This window comes from Neodiprion virginianus, chromosome 7, assembly GCF_021901495.1.
Source record: "Neodiprion virginianus isolate iyNeoVirg1 chromosome 7, iyNeoVirg1.1, whole genome shotgun sequence".
In the NCBI taxonomy this organism is placed as follows: domain Eukaryota; kingdom Metazoa; phylum Arthropoda; class Insecta; order Hymenoptera; family Diprionidae; genus Neodiprion; species Neodiprion virginianus.
Window position 1 is genome coordinate 23,195,113 of NC_060883.1, and position 20,401 is coordinate 23,215,513.

Consider the following 20,401-nt stretch of genomic DNA (forward strand, 5'->3'; position numbering starts at 1 on the left):
ATAAAATGTATCAACAATCTCAAAGGTCAAAGTGACAGAGTTCTGGAGCATGAGACTTAATGGCAGTCCAGTTCTGACCCCTTGCTTTCCCTGAGAGTAACAAACAACGTTTCCTTCCTTTTTCTTTTCATCGCTCTGGATGAGTGGGTTTCGGATGTTCTCCTACCACCGCACCTCGTTTCAATAAAACTTCTTTTACCTTCTCTTATTTAAGTAGGGGTTCACGGGGGTATAAAACAGTAAGAAAGTGATTCGCAGAGCAGTTTCTACTCGTCTCTAGATCTTTCCGTGTAACACCAAGAGACCGTAGGATAAATTTACAATTTTTAATCTAGTCCGTTACTTTACGTTGGGATTTACGTGCGAAAGGAGGCATCATGTTTCGTGTAAGCCAAACTTGACAGTAAATAATTTATAGTAATAAGGTAGAGACTATTTCCGAATTTGATTTTGAAAATTTAGTAAGCAAATAGTCAATTGCATATTACTTTAAAGCCATGAAAAGTAATTTACAGTTACTTCTCTCACCTGAAAAGCTATCAGAAATCTGAAAAGAAAAAACCTATTCGATTGTAATCAACGTAACCCAAACAGCACAAAACTTGAAGTCGTTAAAAATAAGTCTAAACAGGATGTATTATGCGCCATTTTCTGACGCCTAAAAGATATCTTTACGTCCAAAAAATATCTTCGTACCTAAAAGATGTCCTTGGGGCGTCAGAGACGCTAGAAATGGCGCATAAGACATCCTTTAGATGTCTTTTCGACGACTATAAGATTTCTACTGTCTGGGAATTTTTTGCCTGGGTGAACTTTTGTAACAGAGTTTTCTATTCACAGTTTGCTCTAGTCGCAGCGTGCGCAACTGTCATCTTTGCCGAACCTCCGCCTAGTAAGTATGTCCCAACTTTAAAAAATCGAAGAAATCAGGCCAGCACTTCTGTGCCTTAATTATACCCGCTGAAAAAGCAAAAGCTCTCACTACCAGAGCCATGAAAGTTTCTCCTCTGACTGATCGTTCACATAAACGACACCCGTAACACACCACCTAATATCAGTCTCCGTGAATTAATCATCAGGTTACTCCAGCGGAGGATACTCAAGCGGAGGACTTATAGACGGAGGAGGTGGAGGCTATGACTACAGCAGCAGCTCGGGAGGAGGTGGTTACGACTTCGGCGGCGGAGGAGGAGGAGGCGGTCATGGATCCGACGTTGATTTCGCCAGTTATTCCTCAGGGGGTCTAGGACAGGGTGGAGGAGGCAGCGGCCACGATAGCTTTTCAGGCGGCTACTCCTCCGGCGGCTATTCCTCCGGAGATCACGGAGGAGGCTCAGGATCTTTAGGCAGCATCGGAAGCTCATATTCCTCAGGAAGTTATGGAGGAGGTTCTAGCAGTCCGCACAGCATCAAGACCTCATACTCCTCCGGAGGTGGTGGTGGTGGTGGTCACGGGGTGTCGAGTCTGGGTGGCTACTCCTCGGGAGACGGCGGACACTCTGGATCCAGTTTTGGGGGATACTTCGGAGGAGATAGCGGCTCAAGCTTCGGTAGCTACTCGAGTAGCTCCGCTCCTAGCCACGGAGGATTCAGCGGAAGCAAGGGACACGGTGCACCGAGCTTCGTTGGAGGCGGTTACTCCGTTGGCGGACACTCTTCGAGCCCCGGTAGTTTCTCCTCCGGAGGATACAAAAGCGGACCGAGTCTAGGAGGAAGCCACGGCGGCAGCAGCTACAGTCTAGGCGGTGGTGGTGGATACCCAGCAAGCTATGCTTCCAGTCCCAGCGTAAGTTACTCCTCCGGGGGACACGGGGGAGGAGGATATTCCTCTAGCGGTCCAGGAAGTCGAGGATATTCTTCGGGCGGGCATGGAGGAGGTGGATATTCCTCCGGGGGAAGCGGGAAGATCATTTTCGTGAAATCGGGTGGAGGAGGCGGAGGCGGATACTCGAGTGGTCCGAGTCATTCGAGCGGCTCCAGCTATTCCAGCGGACCGAGCTACTCAAGCGGAATATTTGGGGGCGGCGGGTATAAAGGAAAGATCAGTAGTTTCGACGGCGGTCCATCGTATTCAAGTTATTCCGGTCCAAGCTTCGGTAGCAGCCACGGAGGATTCTCTGGAAGCTCCAGCCTCGGAGGTGGATACTCGGTCGGAGGACCTGCTGGATATTCCAGTGGTTATTCATCGGGCGGCGGACATGGCAGTTCATTCTCAGGATATGCTTGATTATATCGATTGTAAAGCGTCGTGTTTAGGTTTAATCCAGGTTGGAGACAATGTTATTGTTATACTATTGTAAATATTTATTTTCATTACCGTCAGCTGTCTGTCTAGGCATAAGTGCACACGTTTTTTACCTGCCTTGTTTATAATAAAATACATTGTGAAAATGAACGATTGTCGCGTATAATTCTGACTCCACGTTTCATGATTAATTACCATTAAACACTCCTGGACTAAATTAATGATCCCTGTGCAAAAATTTATATATCACTCTTCTTGATGCACTGTTCTGACAGTACGGATTAATCGACGGTCTAGATATGTCAGGAACAATGAAAGTATTGGACATTAGTTACTTGGTAGAAATACGTCGAGGATTTATCTTGCTGTGTACAGCCTGTACATCAGGCAGAGCTGTTAAAGGAGGTGTTCTAGAAATTTTAGGTTTCGCTACAAAAGCCTCTGTTTCATTGTCCAAGGTGAAATCGTATTTTCCATGAGGAGCGGCTCCTGCTTGGTCCTCGCCGTTGCACCCCCTGTATAATAAAAGTATTTAACTTGAAATTACTTTTGTTATATAAAGTACGTAAAAGGGAGTTGTATGTGCATCAAACTAGTCGAGAATAAACTGCTAGGGAGATGACCCACTTAGTTGTAGGTCATTTTTGCATACTTCCGTAAAACCGTTAGCAACCAGACTCGACTTGAAGGTGCATTTACTATTTAACACTTGAAAACTGGTTTACCAAGAACGACTTTTCTCCTACACTTTTATAAGTTCAAGTGAGAATCTGCCAGCATTTCGTTTATTCAAGATTCTCTACTTTCTCGAAGAGGAATATGCACCTGAATTTAAAAAAGAAAGAAGAAAAACGAGAAAAAGAGAACCGAGGCGTATGTATGCCAGTCGTAAAAGGACGAGTCAATCTAATATATCTTATAAAATTGTCGGCACTCCAAATCAAATAAAGTCACACAGTATTCTTTTAATGATTCGCATACATTATGAAATTTTATTTATTAGTTTATATAATAATTTTATAATAAAATTGACCGTAAAAAAGTGCAAAAATAAGGAAGCACGTAGTAATACAGCTATCGTAAAATAACGTAAAACTAGATGAATAAAAAATAATTGGTTTAGATTCTTGACTTTCACTCACAGTGAGGCAATGCTGCTAAACTTCTCTGTTTCTGCAAAAAAAAGTTTACACCGTATTAATGATATCGGTCAATTCGTGTTCTATTTCTTTAATTATTTAAATTAAAACTGCGTCTTTGACAGTAACAAACTTCGGTTATTGTCAGAACTTAATTGTATATTTTACTGGCCGCTCCAGCTACACAACGGACTTTTACGTGTTGTAGAGCATTCGATATTTATGTGGTACATATAGCTGCACTGCTTTCTAAATGCCTTTACCATCATGTATGAGTAGGATCATGTGAAAGTTTCCAAACTTTCACTGAAAATGTCGCTTTTATTTTTGTTATTTTTATTTGTCACGTTAGTTTTATCTCCTGCCACAATATGCCCTTTAATAATGTCAATCACCTTTTCCACTTTTCATTCAAATTATACAATTTGTGCATCCTGAACTGATTCAAATTTCATACCTGCCACAAGGCTGTTGCAAGCTGTTCCTAGCGTACTGGACGAAGCTAACGTTGTCTTACTGCTACCCCTGAAAAAATGTGAAAAAATGAACACAATGTGAGTCCAGTGAATATCTGGTAAAAACCTTATAACTTAGGCTGCAACATAAATAATTGGAAGCGTTCGAATGTACATAATGTGCCGAAGCTTAATATTTGATGTCAATTACGCACTTGGAGCTTTGATTCGCATACAAACAGACAGCTGCTTCGCTATTATCTGATTCTTCAGAATAGTTCAATCTGACAGCTTTTAATTTTCGTTCACGTCGTTCGGAAAGACTGACAGAGTTCAATTTTTGTTTACGTAATGCTTTCGAGCGTCTGTGTGATTTCTGAGACTCGTTGGATTGTCTAGGTTCTGTTGATGATTCCTTTCTTGTCACAGTCGGTGAGTTAATAGATTTCAAAGTCGGCTGAGCAGATTTGTCAGAAGTGTTTACAGATTCATAGGTCCGAGTAAAACTACAGAAGAATGGAGAGCAAGTACTCGTTCGTGATTTGTTAGACCGAACTTCGATCTTAGTATCACTGTCGGTAGTTGCCGTTGTTAGGGAAGCTCTCGAATTCATATCACTGATGGAGCGACTGTTTATTTCAGAAAGTGACGGATAAGTCTGAGCCGTTTGCTTTCCCTTAAAAATGAATCGCCAATTCAAAACATTATCTATCTGCATTGTTTTTGTGGAACTTGTACCTGTGTCACGTGTGCCGATAGCCTTGACAGCAAAGGTGGTATGTCAAGATGCAATAACGACTTTATGGGTGAAGTGGCAATGGGTCGTTGGCAAACAGATTCTTTTCTTCGCAAGGATAAATGTTGCATTGTTAGTCTTTGAGAAAATTAATGCATGACGGATAACGATAATACGTGAGTAAAATTAAACTCAAAAAATAAAATAGAGGCAAGCTTTACCTCGGGGATAGTCCTGTATCTCGTGTCGGTGTTTCAACATCATTTCGATGTTTGCTCAGTGTATTTTTTTGGGGGTTTGGAATTTTTAACGAATTTCTTCTAGAATGCATCTTTGGTGTTTTTGGTCTAGACTCGAAAACGTTTACACTTTCTGTTTGTGTGATCAATGGCGCGATTGAATAACATGAAGCGAGCAATGCTTCTCCAGACAATTCACCAGAATGAACTTTGACGGGATCTCCTTCTTCCAGCTCATCTTCCAGTACATCGAGCTCTTCCTAATTTAAATATCACCTTATATAAATCAATGAAATTCAGTAAGATACGATTATTATTTTGGAAAGCTCACATTATCGTCATCCGCGGTTTCATAGTCCTCTGAGTTGGTGGTATAATCACGGTTGTGAATTTTTAAAATATGGTCCAAATGTTTTCTACAAATTAATAATCAATCGACAGCGATGAATTAAACATCTTTACTGTGAGCCCATATTCACCTTATTTCTCCTGAATTTCGCCCTCGATGATATTCCAATACAGCTGTAAGTCCCGATTTTTTTGCTTCCTCGTTTATTACTTGGTTTGATAAAAAACTATTTAATGATCCGTTGATGTAGGGTAGTGCCTGATACAGAAGGTGAACGATAAGTGACTGGCATCAGTAACAATTGACAAAATACTCTTTGCACGAATCTTTGTAAATATGCTCACAGGTGCATGATCTGTGGCTAGTAAAGTAGTCAGAGTAGAAATAACCACGGAAGCCATAGCCGATGCTCGTATCTGTGCTGCTTTGTGCAAGGATAGATTCATCAGGAGTGCAGTGGCATATTCCAATCTATACGAGCCAATTTTATCGCTTTCCGACTTCAAGTGAAATATCAGCCATTCCACAAGTCCAGTTTCGATCATGTAGAGTCGTTGCTGTTTTCGCAATGACATTTTTTGCAGCATTGCGATTATCATATCGCAAGTGAATGAATCTATCGACTCAACATTGTTTCCATTGAGGCATTTGACAATCTGAAACAAGATGGTTTATAATTTCCACGATTTTCGGAATATTCACATTGTACTTTAAGCTTACCAAGTTGAGCAGCGTAGCTCCAACAGCCAAATAATCTCTCCCGCATCTCAGAGAAGCCAAAGTGTTGATTAACCTCGCTGCTGACTGTTGCAGGGGATGAGGAGTGGCTACGTCTTTGGGCATTAATAAATAAGGCAGGATTTGTTTACCGCTGTCGCAAGCCACTTGAGCATGTAGTCCCAAAATATCTCCTCTCAGGTACTCGTTCACAGTTTCATCCCGGTCTCCCGGTTGACTGAGAGTAAGTTTCTGTAAGAACGACGATCTTGATAATAGTGATTAATTCAGTTTGCCATACAGGATCGTATTTCTGGTGTCACGTACAAATTTTATCCGAAACTGTATTGTGGACCGTACTCACCCAACGCAAGGCTTGCAATAGTAATAACTTGGTTTTAACGCTCCCATTGATCAAATGAAATTTAATTTTTTTGTAATCTAATAGTTTTGGAGATACAGAATTGATGTTGAGGCCAATGTGACTGGGTGCTTCTGTGAGGTCTGTATGTTTTAATTCCACTTCTTGATCAAGCAAAGTTTTCGTCTAAGGATCACATTGCATGAAAGTTTAGTGAACAATGAGAAAAAGAATCAAATTTATCTGCCCACAAAATCATTCAGCTTACCTCAGAAGTATTTTCTCTTACGTTATGATTGAAGAGGTCTGGAAATATGGTGATACATGATTCCAACATATTTTGCAGATCGACTGCCTCTCCTCTGACCGAATTTTCAAGCGCAGCCGTTAATTCTCCGGCGATTCCTATCAACTTATGATAATCCGAATGTAGTTTGTGAAATCTGATCTTCAACTTTTCATGGTTGCTTTGAATACTGTACAAATGAGATTTAGTCAGTGATAATTCTGGGTTCGTTTGAATCGGTGTTTTCATGTTTTTTGTTAGCATAGAACAATTCAAAACTGCTGCAGGCTGGCGGAGATCGCTTGTAGATATAAAATTTCTCGTAGTCGTTACGGTACTGATCCGGGTCTGTGCGCTTCTGATGAGACAAAAATTGAACATTCAAGAATATAGGATCGTTCGTCTAACAGTAAAATTCTTCGCCTCATTTCAATACTTACTTGGAATGTATTCTACATGAGCGTTTCTTAGCATGGCAGCCAAGTCGATCAATTATGTTGTGATTTTCTCTAAACATTGGGATATTTCTATCATTCGGGGCAATATCTATGTTATCCACTGTTTGTTGGGGAATCAGTCTCATTATTGTACTTCTGGTTATCTCCAACGGCATTCTCGGAACATCATTTTGAACCATAGGTATCTTGCCAGCTGGATTCATACTCATTAATTTGTCCTCGAAGTCTTTCAAATTCTCACACGTCAGAGGCACGTTTACAACATTTCCTTGAACGCATACGTAAGGTCTGCTTGCCGTTGTCATCGTCTCTGTGGACGTTTTTTGAGATGCCGTTAATCGAATCTGAGGACAAGATATCAAAGAATCATGAATTAAGTTCGCTTTTGATGAACACACCGTTTTACGCCAATTACGATACAAGTACCTGCTTCCGATTCATGAGGAAAACTTGTACAGTCTTTGTCAACTCCTCCATCCAACTAATTTCGAATAATTCTGGGAACGTAGTGTAGGTTTGATCATCATCCAGGCAGGGAAGGGCAAAAAAAGGTAAAAAATCCGTTTTCTCTTCAAATTCGCGACCATCTGTCTCCATATAAGTTCTCAGTTGTTCCATGGCGTCAGTCATCATTTGCTTCGATTGATTATCATCTCCCTGTGGTAGAAATTTATAAACAAAACCATTTTTTCAATCGTGCTCAGTATCAGAGCCAAATATACTAGAGAGAAAGGCGAACCTCTCTTCCAAGAAAATACATTTCAGCAGCGTTCTCAAGTATTTTCATCATTTGTGTCCTCGAAACTTCGTCAGACCCTGTATTTGAGAAAATCAGTTGGAATTTGACAGTGAAATTCACCATACCGAAGTAATAACGATAAGAGAAACACATGCTCACTCTGATCTCTTAGTAGATCCAGTTTTTTGATTCTCAGTGGCAAAACAGCAAAATGCAGGTGAAGTTTGAAGCTCAGCACTTTATATTCTGTAGTTTCTCTAATGCTTTGTGGGATCAAGTTATTCCAGAGCTGCGATCAGCAGAAAGAACAACAATTAGACTTTAATATTCTTCTCGATTAGATGGTGCTACCTTCGAACCTTACATTAAAAAATTGCTTCCAATTCCCAGCGACGTACTGGGACATGACTGCCTTGCAGACGTCCTTGGGTATCGCATTTTTGGTGCAGAGATGTTCGGTGAGAACATCGAACCCAAGTTTAGGCGCCTCGTGAACCAAGCAATCGGCCGTACTCTCGAACTCATTGTAAAGTAAAAACTACAACAAAAGCAGAAAATAGAATGATTGCCCCTTATCTAGCGAATCTAGGCTTATTGTTAACTTTCGTATTACGATATGACAGACCTGATGAATCAGTTTAACCAGACAGTCATTGACCTGAAACGATCCCAGCAATTCTCCCAACGACGGCTTGCACTGGCTTGTAAAATTCAGTTTCTCATTTTATTCAGAGTTATCCTTTTGGCATTGAAGAAATTTTTATTCCGTACATAAGAACGAATACCTTTTACCATCTATGTCTCCCGTACCTCCAGTCGTCCTTTCCTCCGTCATTTCGCGTCTTAATTTACTTCTATTTACATAATGCGAGAATAATCGATAAAGCGAGGAGGGTTAAAAACGGATCAATTTCGTAATGACGCGCGCCTGAATCCATGACAACGTGGGTAGGCTAGATTTTCAGCGGCAGCAAAAGTGTTCCCGTGAGTTGATCGTGTGTTGATCAGTGGATCTCATTCTGTTGACAATTGTTCCATCATTCCGACACGTGGTTTCGACCTGTTCAGATGGGCCGGTTATCATTGCCGGGTATCACACTTAGACGAGTGACGCCCAATTCCGCTAACGTTAATCGAAGCATAAACTAAGTGTAGTCTGACTCTACACAGAAACAACTGAACGCCGCGCCGTTTAAACTGTGTAATTCCCACCATCGGAACCACGGGTCGGAACTATGGAACTCATGAATCGCAAGCGAATATCAACAGAAATGAGATCCACTGGTGAACTACTTAATTAATGCTAAGATGACAGTGACAGTTTACTGCAGACAACCTCGTGATTTTCCGTACTCGGAAAACCGTTGATTGAAGCGCTGAATAATAATGGACTTGGTTTGCGAAAATTTGGAAATTTCATCGGCTTCCATCGTTCCGAAGGTATGATTTTATTCCAAAAATCGCTGAACATAATATTGGTTGTGGATATTCGAGGTTATGTTATCTCCTTGCAAAAAAATTCCATTCGATTCATAGATACCGAGAACCGTTCGCTACATTCCAAATTTCATAACGCCGGAGGAAGAGATAGAAATTATTAAGCGGGTGAACAACTCTCCGTTACCAAAATGGACCCAGTTGAGTCATCGTAGACTTCAGAATTGGGGTGGTATACCTCATCCTAAGGGTATGATAGCAGAGGAAATACCGGCAGTGAGTGAGAATACAAGGGCCATTTGTTTCAGCATTTTTTTCTTATTCTGACTCAAAATACATAGTATTTTCTAGGCAGAAGTAGAGGAGGGGAAATAACTTACAATAATCAAAAATCATTTTCTAGTGGTTAACGAAGTACGTTGGGAAAATATCAGGTCTCCAGATCTTCCCAGAAACAAAATTACCCAATCATGTCTTGATCAACGAGTATTTGCCTGGGCAAGGAATAATGGTAAAATAGGATCTCATTTTATAATATGTTTCCTAATACTTTGAGAATATCTCTTCAAAATTGTGGCATTGTTCTTCTTTATAAATAACACAAAATCGTACAGTCTTCTTCCTTTTGTCCCTGATATGAACTGACTTTTTATTATACAGGCACATTCGGATGGTCCATTATTTCATCCTATTGTTACAACAGTAAGTTGTGGCTCGCACACTCTCCTGGATTTTTATAAGCGGAATGAGACTGACCACGTAGTAAGTATCTGTAAAAGAAATATTTATAAGGGTGAGAAACTACGAGCTTTTTGACAGTCATTCCTGAATTCTTTATTCTTAGGAAGTTTCTAATCTGGAGTTTACCTTGCTACTTGAGAGAAGAAGTTTACTTATTTTAGAAAACGACCTGTACCACAAGTACCTGCATTCAATTTCTGAGAGGCATTGTGATACGATTTCAAAGGAGAACATTATGAATCTAGATCTCTGTACTGTGAAATATCAAGAGAATGAAGTGATTGAAAGAGGGACAAGATTATCCCTGACTATCAGGCACGTTCCAAAAACCAGCAAGCTCAAATTGAAACTAGGAAGATGATTTTGACGATCTTATTTGCTGCTCAAATTCATCTCTCAATTACTTTCCTACAATAATCTATTGTTGCAAAACGCTACGGGGGAAAATTTGAAACATTTACCAGGCTGCAGCCTTTGGAGACATACACACATCCACATCCTCGTAATTCTCAAGACTGACGTCCATTATTTCTTCATCAGACTCGTCCAACATTCCTTGTAGCGAATGAATCGACGATATTAGCACATGGAACTGTTTTCTTCGCATTTCTAGCTTATGCTCTAATTGTTCAGATTTTTCCTGTAAGAATAAAATAGTTGTCGTCGTACTTTTGCCCAAGAGACACACTTTAATCGGCTAATTGTCGACATAAAAATGAACGATTTACAATTATTTCTAAGATAGGATAAAAAATTTGTCCATAAAATACCTTCAAGGTTCCCAACTCTTTACGCAAAGTGGCGAGCTTCACATCTGTTTCAAGTCTATCAGGCTGTTCGCTGATCACTTTGGCAAGAACGTCATACTCGATTCTATTTTTACGAACACGTTTAGCATCTTGTAGCTCGACCTTAGTTTTCTCAATTTCTTTTTTAGCCTCTTCAATTTGAATACCAATATCCTTTGACATCCTTTCATAATTCTTTAACTCCTCTTGACTCATATTTGCTACGAGACGAGATTTTTTTTGTGCGAATTCACACTGGGCTAGCTGTGACAGCATTCTTTCATGCACAGTATTGTCCGGATCCGGAGTATTTGCCCATTTTAAAAACGACTTCAACAAAACGTTTATCCGTCTATCATCGCCTGTTCCATCTCCATCTATGAGTAGACGACGTCGTATAACTTCCTCTAAAAAATCGTGCAATTAAAAACGTTTAACTAATGTTGTAGTATAATCACAAAGCTAATTTTTTGTATAAAAACAAAAAATGAGGTTATGTCTCACTTTCCGGCGCTTATACCGTGAAACTGACATAAATGTCACATTTACAATTTGATTTTGAATTATATTCGGCTATTTACCATCTGACATATTCGATGATGTAGTGACGTCGGGTTCTTGAAGTTTAAAAATTTTATTCAAGGTGTAAACATCAGCTGGGTCGAACTTCAATTTGCGTTGAAAAGAACCGAATTTTTTCTTCGTCCAACCTCAATTAGAATAAGCTACTACAAACGCACGGTATCGTAATTTTCGTCGGTAACGAAGGAGTCAACAATTACCACAAGTCAGTCGCCATTTTATTTACAACGTAACGTGACTTGCGCACTGATTCTATTCGATCATCGACTCCAGAGAAATTATCGCATGTGCACGAGATGAAAAATTGTATATTTCTTATAAAGAATCGATTATAAATCAATTGTTCCACATTTGTGAAGCCAAAGCTCGTGACATATCAATACTGCAATTGTCCCACTTTAGCAACAATGGCTATCTGTCGCAACTTTAATATATAATGTAGGATTATATTATACGCTCCCTGATCGACTCTTCCTTGTACTTCCGGCAGATTTAATGAAGGCTACAATGGCGGTTGCATTTCCGATTTCCCCATGAGATGGAAACTGCTTGAAGATGGCGACGGTGACAGCTCTCCCAGCGTCCCATCACCTAATTCAAGTAGTGAACGAGTCGAATTTGAGTAAAATCGAGAGGTGAGTGCGACCAGACGATTGTCACATATGTTGATGGAAATATTCGCATCGTTAAATTGACAGAGTAATTTAACCTCGACGATTTTTGCCCCGTCGTAGGACGAGCGGGTTGCACTTCGCTATGTTGAATGTATTGATCTGTCCGCAGCTTCCTGAACGACACCGCCTACAGAGAAGCCATAGAGAATTCTTCCAATTATAACACAAGACTATGCAGAGAACGAAGACTGCGAATGCCCTTCCTCGACTCGCAAACTGGTAAGTAGATGGAACCAGTTGATTACTTCCTGTGATTATTGTCATTAGTTACTGGATATCTTGACCTTCCCGTCATTCCTGTCTTGGTTAATCAATGGCTATTGATAAACGAGTTTTTTCTAACCACAGGAGTCGCCCAAAATCACTCGGCTCTCTTCATGTCGGCTCGAGAACGAATCCCAGGCTTGATGCATGGTCAGGTATATACTTACCCAAGCAAACGATGGCGGAAAAAGCGGCGACAATATCTGATGCACTATCTTCACCCAAAACGAGGCACCCGAGGGGATATAGATGACGGAGTCGAAGGAGCCGACGGAATTGTTGCGGGACTAAATGATGACAGCAAAGATTCTGTTGCTCTCAAAGGTTCGTCCTAATCAATATCTACTTTCCATGTTATCACATACATCTGATTGGCATCTTATTCCGAGTGGGCGTGCAATAATTGTTGATACAATTTCCGGTCCAATTGATTCTCGTCGCTCGTTAGATTTGCCAATTCAGTACCCTCAATGCTTAAAATATATTTTAAGCCCTACTGAAATTACTTGTTACGTATGTTTCCGCAAATTCCTTTGTAGTCTTGATGTTCAACGATTATTAAGAAAAAATTATTTCAGATGAACATAGTAAGGATGCTTGGTACTATGATGAACAAGACATGCTGGACATGGATGCCTTCGACGAACCCGATCCAGACAGTGACTATGACTATGAAGAAAGTTATAGTAGTAAAAGACGGAGAAGAAGGCCCCGAGGTGGAGCCCACCATCCTATCAGGGGACATCCACCCACCGTGGACAGTCCTGGGGCCAAGAGAACAAAGGTGAGTTTAATATGCAATGTATTGCTTCCATCAGTTTTTTATCGAACTTATTCATACTGGAAAGATACTTCATGGATTAAACAGTTTAGATATATTGAAAACTTTATACAAATGTCGAATTTATTCGGAGCTTCGCTCAATGAACAATCTGTTGTTGTTGATACAGGGTGGAGGTCGTGGGAGAAAGAAAGCTAACTACGACAATGCCGACTCCGATAAGCCTTTCGTTTGTGACCGTAAGTTTAACCATAGATATAACTACAAATGATCACTTCCTGTTGTTTCCATTGAAACAAAAAACAAATTATTATTATTATTACTGCTACTACCACTACTACTACTACTACTACAAAAACAACAGCAACAACAACTACTACTACTATCACTACTACTTCTACCGTTTATTGTTTTGGTTTTAAGTAACTAACGCATTGCGTTGCAAAATTTGTTAATCTTATTCTATTATTATATTTTTACCATACTTATCAACTATTTGCAAGGTAAACAAAGGAATATATGATATAATATATACTAGGGAAGAAAAGCAAGAAAGTAAATCATAATCAAAATAAATTCTTAAAACGTTTAGATTAACACACTGCGTAATTTTGCGTCGGGGAATGGAGTATTTTATTTAATATTTTATTGTCTCGAAAGGTACTCTTCTAATTGACATTAATTCCCAGATGCTTTAATGATAAAAGTATGAATTCAATGATACCAACTACAACATTACTCACAATTTTTAAAAAATAACAGACTAATAAAAAATACTAATTATGCTCTGATGTTCGTGTGAAGATGTCAGTTAACCGGCAAACTATTCTGCTTGACTGCTTTTCATGTTTCACACTATTACAATTTCTCGAATCGCAATACTTTCAGGATTTCAATTAATCGGCATAGAGAAATTAATTTCGCACTGCGTTGATTACATAAATAGAATCGATTGAGTGATAGTCTTTGCAGTTTATCAGAAAGACTTTTGAATAAATCAGTTTTGGTTTACACAACCACCATATACTTTTTGATTCAAGCTCTTCGAATTAATTCAAGCGTACCTTGCATCTATTTTCTGTTTAACAATAACATCCTTGTTATGTATTCAGTTTTAAAAAAAAAATAATAAAGACGTTTTTTTTTTCTAATTAAATGATCAGCGAATCAGTTTTAAATGGTGAAAATGAATTGCTAAAAAGTCCACCTTTTCGTCATCCCGTGAATCAAATCTAATATTTTTAAGGGTAATCGTTGGAAAAGAAAACGTCTTTTGGAACACTTAATATTTGCAAATAACTTTACCAAGCGAAAACGTAATGGCTCGCTTTGTAACGATTTAAAAACGTAGGTATTTTCAAGCATCAAGCCTTGCATCGTATTGGTTTTTGCTTCTTGGGCTGGAACTCTTTCACTGCTTGTCCATAAATAGAGATCAATGATCGGTGGATAGGGATGCGTATTAGTGCGGAAAGTGTGCAAGTGATATCCCTGATAAAATTATCCTCTGGCTTTCGTCCTCCAACCCCCGTCAAAATTGTTCAGGAAATCAATTAAAACTTGTTGATGAAGAAACGACATGAATCAAAAAAAGAAGAGAGAAAATATCTGGCCTGTAAGAAATATTGGTTATACGTTGAACGTACTTTTTTTTTCGCCGGAAAACAGTGTTTGCACTTTTACAGTGTGCGGCGCTCGGTATAAAACCAGACCAGGTCTGGTATACCATTACGGTCATTCCCACTCTACCTCCTCTGGCGATCCTGCTAAGGAACCAAGTCCCAGTCCCGCAGATGTTGAATCGTGGAGTGCAGCTGATGTCAACGCTTTGGACCAGCCAGGTTGGAGCCAGTATCAGCTCAGTTTTCTCACCTCCCTTTCGTACCAATAACCCTTCGATATTTCCATCCTATAACGTTACCTGGTTGACTTGAACTCGTACGAGCTCAACTCCAGATTCACGTCTTTCCCGTTCACATATCATCGTCACGTTTCTGGCTACGTCCAAACACTAGATCGGGACAAACCCGCATGGGCACAAAATATGTTATCTCATCGTGAATTTATTGCTGGAACATCCTGATGATCCGTGTTTGGTCGGCGTTAGAATTTCACCACCCCTGCCTTGAATCGATGTTTTTATGCGTACTCGTGTTGCGTGAGTGTCTGGTACGTGTGTGTTCTTCGTAGAACCTGTCATTCTGTCTTCAGCATGCTCTTCAGCTCAACGAATAACAACATAGATTATTTATCTTTTGTTTGCTCTGTCGGACCTTTGAAATGAAAGGGGCTGTTATACAAACACCTGCGAAAAATAAAGAAAACGCGGGTGATTGTAACGCGAACCATTGACGAGTACATGTAAAATATTTGAGTCGCCACTATAGCTTGTTGCGTATATATTGAGTTTGGAGTATTGTTATTAGATATCGGTTTACATACCGCAACCTAAATGTGCGGAAGGTGGTGGAGAATTTTTTAAATTGCAGCCTGTTTGTTTTTGTGTTCGATTATTTATTTATATTTGTGATATGGTTTTGATTCGCTAGATGTTTGAAATAATTTATTCAGTTTAAAAGAACGACGCGTTATTTTCCATTTTGCAAATAACGCTTGCGCGACATCGAGTATAAAAGAACAAGAAAAATGCCTGAGACATTCCCGGTTGACATTTTATAACTGAATAAATTGTTATTAAAGTTTTAAAAAAAAAGTCGAAGATAAGCTATCAATCGATCTGTGTGCATGGACGTCGGTTAGAGACGTAAAGCGCAACTGGGTATGTGGTCGGTTTGTGATTAGGTGGTACGCGAAGGGGTCGTCAGAGCACTGCTTCGTCGAGCAATCCGACCCCACCACCTGCAGCGCCTCTGGCTAATGCCGGAGGAGCAGCAGTACCTCAACAGCAACAACAACCACCATTGGCAGTTCAATCGTCTGCTGCGCCATCCTCCCCCACTGTACCGACTCCCAAGGACGACCTACAGTCGGCTGTTCCTTCTCCGGGTACTGCAGTTCCTTCTCCTTCTTCAGCAAAGCCCGAAGCGGGTCCGACGACGACGACATCGGCGCCGAGCGGGGAAAAGAAAGTAGGAAAAGCTGCCCAGCCGTCTCCTTACTGCGACTTCTGCTTGGGCGATGCTAGAGAAAATAAAAAAACTGGTGGTTCAGAGGAGCTGGTATCTTGCAGCGATTGCGGCCGCTCAGGTAAGCCAGAGGAAAAAACTAAGCGCAAATATGCTAGGAGGGCTAGTCACAATTGACAAAGGAAAATAGTGCCCTAAGTTTAATTCTTGTAAATGATTTTGTCATTTCATTCCTTGACGAGGATCATCTTTCCATTGCGCAAAGAGATTATTCGTTTCACTGAGAATGCTTTCAGATTAGAGACTTGAAAAAAAACGAAAAAAAGAAAAAAACAACAAACAGAAAATAAAACGTTTTAACTAACGGCACTCGTTACTATCACGCTATGCAATAGCTAAATACAACTTGATAGAAATAATAAATAAATGAAAAGAAAAATTAAAATATGAATTAAGAAATTAAGAAATAATATAGAAATTTTTACTCTTGGTATTCGGGTTGTTTCGTGCCATGCAAACTCTAATTCGCAAACATTATTATTTTTGGAACATTATTATAACTCGAGTGATTATCTAGAGTAAATAGCCCGCGAATAATTTATTTGCGAATCAAGTTTTGCTTAGCAAGAAATAGCTTTCTAGATATATAATACTTACATCTGATTAGATTTATGTGGAATTCATTTCTCTCGTCTAACTAGCTTTGTCAATGGTCTTCTTTTTTTTTTTTTTTTTTTTTTAACCCTAATACATTATTAACATGTGTATAAAATCTTGTTTTTCTACGAGTCGCAAAAAAGTACCAGAACTTTCCAGCAATAATATACAATGACATCGGGAGGTGCAATGATTAAAACAAAATATGTACAAGTCTTAGATTAAATGGTTACGAGCTTTACATATATAATTATTAATTTCATTTTTATCCGTGCCCAGTATAACGGTGTATTCGATTAACTTTTCTCCAAAGATTGTGAACCGTTCATAGTCGACTTTTTTTAAACAAATGTACCATCCTGCATTTTATAGGTTTCAAGCCCTCGCTTTAAAACTTGACAACTTGCCGGAATCATATCGATCAAACGCGGGACCAAAAGTATGAATTTGTCTCTAGCTCTGTGATGTATTTCCGGCAAGTTATCAGGCTCAACTTGTAAAATGTAAGGTAGAGTGTTCAGTTTCCTTGTACGTTGGCTAGCCGAGGCTTGCTGTCTGTTAACGTGACTAGTCAAACTGGACGAGGTCGAAAAAAGATTGACGGTATTATTTGAGACGAAAATCCCTCTTTTCTATCATGTTGTTATTTAATTTTTTTTTCTTTTTTTTTTCTTGTTTTTATCTTTACTCTTTATTTCAACTGAAGTTTTGGGCATTAATTCTTCTTAATTGCAAATCAACTGTTATTTCCTATTTTTGTTTTCGTTTTTCTTTAAGCTTTTATTGTAGTGCATTCTAAGGACGAGTCATACAATGACACGTGCCAATATTTATTAGAAATATTTAAAGTGTGAAGTGTGGAAAAAGAGAAAAGACGAAGGAATATCATTTACGATAGAATCTCAGAACGTATTTGCGTTTATATCGAGTCTTCTGATTATGTAAAATGTTACATCTATGTTATAAAATACGAGACGGTACGTTAGGCGATGACTCTGTATGGTTGTATCGACTTGTAAACTATTTCCACCTTACCTGGACTCGGTACAAACTTACGCGCGTCGTGACAAAGATATTCTCTGGCTAGGCTCCGAAAAATGTAAGCTTATATCAATGTAATATCATATGAGTTATTAGATACAGCATAGACGAATCAATGTCGAGGGAATGTTGGAGTAAATTTTACTAGGAAAATTGTAATTACCGCAGTCATTGTATCTATTTAGCAGAATGCCTTTAGAGCTAAGAAGCATTGGCGACAAGCTTTTTTAACATTGACTCTTTATCGTTGTTCCCTTGATACTCATATGTTATATAATATAACGAGCATGCCGATAGTTCCTCCTTGTTGAATAAGATTGACGAATTTGTTATTAGGCAATTTTAATTGAGCAATACCTACGAGGCTTACAAATTACAATATTTAAGTACCCGTAGTTTATAAGTATGCAACTGTATGAGTCGCGTACAAGCGATACAGAAACCCTAGTGTGTGTGTGTGTGTGTGTTGAATGTACGAGAGAAGGACGGAGAGGGAAATAGATAGAGAGACAGAGAAGGTGTTGTGCGAACGAAAATGAAAGAGTGACGGTGTGATAGAAAGAAAAAGCTATTCTGCGACGTTTATATTGTGCTGCGCAAGAAAGAACGTGAACTATTCCAAGGTACGCCCCCGCTATTACTTACCACCTATTACTCCAAATAATAATAACGGTATGTCCAAAACGCAACGTCAAAAAACATTGCAACGCAATAAATAAAATTAAAAAAAAAAAAATAAAAAGAAATTTTGTGCGGAAAATATGGTAGCGTTTTCTTCATTATTCTGGACGTTTTAGTGCTGAGGAAAGGTGAAAGAGTTGTGTATATATATGTGTATATATATAAAAATATGTTTTTGTGACTAAAGGCACTTGTGAACAAATTTATGGAAACGAGTAAAAGCTGCTCTAAGTACGTGCGTCTCATTTATTCATATTTTACACAGAATCGATTCGAATTTATAAAAATTAAATTATTATTATCATGAATGGAAAATGATAGCTTGGAGTTCACTGTTCTTCGGCACAAAATAAATGTCCCGGTATATAGTACCTTTCTGTCTGTCCGCTGATCCTCTTCCCTCCTTAATATCCCCTGTCGAAAAAAACCAAACGTTCTTGTTATAGGCCATCCAACTTGTTTGCAATTCACCGCAAACATGATCGTCTCTGTACGCAAGTACAGATGGCAGTGTATCGAGTGTAAATGCTGCTCCATATGCGGTACATCGGACAACGATGTAAGTATTATTGCCAAAAGGTGGCAATACTTTTACTGCAAAACAATTATGTTTTCTCAAATCAGTTTTTGGTTTCACTTACCAAATAATTTCGACCAGGATCAACTGCTGTTTTGCGATGACTGCGACCGCGGCTATCATATGTATTGTTTGGCTCCACCTCTCGCATCTCCACCGGAGGGTTCCTGGTCCTGTCAACTCTGCCTAGCCGAATTCCATCGGCATGACTAATTCTGAGCATGTACGAGGGAGATAGTACATCGGATCTATCTAACGCAATCCTAGGTCAGCTAGTAAAGATTTTGAATTAGAATATGAACTGCGATTCATAATTTACCCTTGATAAATTTACCCCTGTTTCTATTGAATGGACAAGTATTATTTTTATTCATTAATTAGAACGAATCCCAAAGCTTGAAAAATTAATTCGTATTTAATACGCGATGCGTGTTTTCAATGGCAGCTAGACGTATTTTTCAGGCAATACTTCGGGAAGATTGTGAAACTTTTATTTCTTTGTTTCTTTCTTCTTTTTTTTTTTATTATTATTTTAAACATTTAAACATGTAACATTTTAGCTGTACGAACTTTTAATCAAGGCAATAGAAAGATGTGTCACATCGATATAAAATACTTTGATGAATCTTCAGTTCTACTCTTCTAATTCGGAATCTATTTTATCGCCTAACAACAATTGAAACTTTGGTCATCTCTAATACTATACGATATTTAAGAAAAAAACGCTTGAATTCAATACAATTTGGATCTCAGACTTTATACTACTTGTCATAGCACAACCTTGCTAATAGTTTGAAATACGTTGAATCATATGAAATCTTATTGAAACGATATGATTTAAAATCTACAAAGACCTAAACGTTACTAACTGTTCGGTAATAATTGATAAAACAATAGATAGATAGAACGTTGTCTGTTTGTCTGTACGTACCATGATACTCAAGCTTTTACACTTAACAATGTTGTAGCTACTGTTAGCAGCATAGATCTATTACAGTAACTAACGCAATATTTGCTGAAAAAAAAAGTATATTATTATATTATGAATTACGATACGATCTTCTTGGTTGTTTAGCCCAGTATTTTTATATTTTATATATCGAGTGTACTTAATTTAAGATGCCATGGTGATTTTTGGTGCCCATATTACTATAACATAGATCCTCCTTCCGTTTCAGTTTGGTAAGATTTTGAGAGAGAAAAAAGCAAACAAATCACAACAACAACTGTATACACCTATTACAGTAGCGCAAAGCTCGTTTTGGTACTAAATTTAACAAGATTCTTGATTTAATTTTCATACCATTTATTTCTAACGTGATGTATGCAATTTTAAGTAATAAAAAGATTGGTTTATACAGACAAGAG

General features: G+C 38.8%; 5 protein-coding genes across 11 annotated transcripts; 3 read left to right on the forward strand and 2 right to left on the reverse strand.

Moving 5' to 3' along the window:
- The first annotated feature begins 230 nt into the window (after nt 1–230).
- On the forward strand, nt 231–2,395 carry LOC124309255 (loricrin-like). The gene is made up of 3 exons (XM_046772709.1): nt 231–386; nt 841–892; nt 1,080–2,395. The coding sequence occupies exons 1-3, from the start codon at nt 378–380 to the stop codon at nt 2,225–2,227; spliced, it is 1,209 nt and encodes a 402-aa protein (XP_046628665.1). The 5' UTR covers nt 231–377; the 3' UTR covers nt 2,228–2,395.
- Nucleotides 2,396–2,529: 134 nt separating this feature from the next.
- LOC124309254 (lisH domain-containing protein ARMC9-like) lies at nt 2,530–8,659 on the reverse strand. Of its 3 annotated transcripts, XM_046772705.1 has the most exons (19): nt 8,510–8,659; nt 8,350–8,425; nt 8,089–8,262; nt 7,884–8,013; nt 7,725–7,801; nt 7,412–7,642; nt 6,968–7,329; nt 6,510–6,885; nt 6,245–6,427; nt 5,884–6,132; nt 5,508–5,819; nt 5,294–5,421; nt 5,146–5,230; nt 4,797–5,074; nt 4,578–4,713; nt 4,055–4,515; nt 3,842–3,909; nt 3,388–3,418; nt 2,530–2,760 (listed from the first exon to the last, which is right to left on the reverse strand). In XM_046772705.1, exons 1-19 carry the CDS (start codon nt 8,557–8,559, stop codon nt 2,577–2,579), a joined length of 3,591 nt encoding a protein of 1,196 aa, XP_046628661.1. In that variant the 5' UTR covers nt 8,560–8,659; the 3' UTR covers nt 2,530–2,576. The 3 variants fall into 3 exon arrangements, with proteins under 3 accessions (XP_046628661.1, XP_046628662.1, XP_046628664.1); XM_046772706.1 differs by lacking the exons at nt 4,055–4,515; nt 4,578–4,713; XM_046772708.1 differs by lacking the exons at nt 2,530–2,760; nt 3,388–3,418; nt 4,055–4,515 and having other exon boundaries at nt 3,844–3,909.
- A 240-nt stretch (nt 8,660–8,899) lies between these two features.
- LOC124309260 (alpha-ketoglutarate-dependent dioxygenase alkB homolog 6) lies at nt 8,900–10,618 on the forward strand. The gene is made up of 5 exons (XM_046772722.1): nt 8,900–9,164; nt 9,261–9,437; nt 9,565–9,672; nt 9,822–9,923; nt 10,006–10,618. Exons 1-5 carry the CDS (start codon nt 9,111–9,113, stop codon nt 10,261–10,263), a joined length of 699 nt encoding a protein of 232 aa, XP_046628678.1. The 5' UTR covers nt 8,900–9,110; the 3' UTR covers nt 10,264–10,618.
- Nucleotides 9,460–11,472, reverse strand: LOC124309262 (THO complex subunit 7 homolog). 2 transcript variants are annotated; one of them, XM_046772725.1, is made up of 4 exons: nt 11,272–11,462; nt 10,673–11,097; nt 10,364–10,542; nt 9,460–9,931 (listed from the first exon to the last, which is right to left on the reverse strand). In XM_046772725.1, coding segments are annotated over exons 1-4 (615 nt in total). In that variant the 5' UTR covers nt 11,282–11,462; the 3' UTR covers nt 9,460–9,930. The 2 variants fall into 2 exon arrangements, with proteins under 2 accessions (XP_046628681.1, XP_046628680.1); XM_046772724.1 differs by lacking the exon at nt 9,460–9,931 and having other exon boundaries at nt 10,283–10,542; nt 11,272–11,472.
- Nucleotides 11,473–11,529: 57 nt separating this feature from the next.
- On the forward strand, nt 11,530–20,398 carry LOC124309257 (zinc finger protein ubi-d4 A). 4 transcript variants are annotated; one of them, XM_046772712.1, is made up of 10 exons: nt 11,530–11,578; nt 11,763–11,907; nt 12,056–12,165; nt 12,295–12,534; nt 12,789–12,994; nt 13,161–13,230; nt 14,677–14,832; nt 15,794–16,198; nt 18,903–19,015; nt 19,115–20,398. In XM_046772712.1, the coding sequence occupies exons 2-10, from the start codon at nt 11,828–11,830 to the stop codon at nt 19,244–19,246; spliced, it is 1,512 nt and encodes a 503-aa protein (XP_046628668.1). In that variant the 5' UTR covers nt 11,530–11,578; nt 11,763–11,827; the 3' UTR covers nt 19,247–20,398. The 4 variants fall into 4 exon arrangements, with proteins under 4 accessions (XP_046628668.1, XP_046628670.1, XP_046628671.1 ...); XM_046772714.1 differs by having other exon boundaries at nt 16,025–16,198; XM_046772715.1 differs by lacking the exon at nt 14,677–14,832 and having other exon boundaries at nt 16,025–16,198.
- The last annotated feature ends 3 nt before the right edge of the window (nt 20,399–20,401 follow it).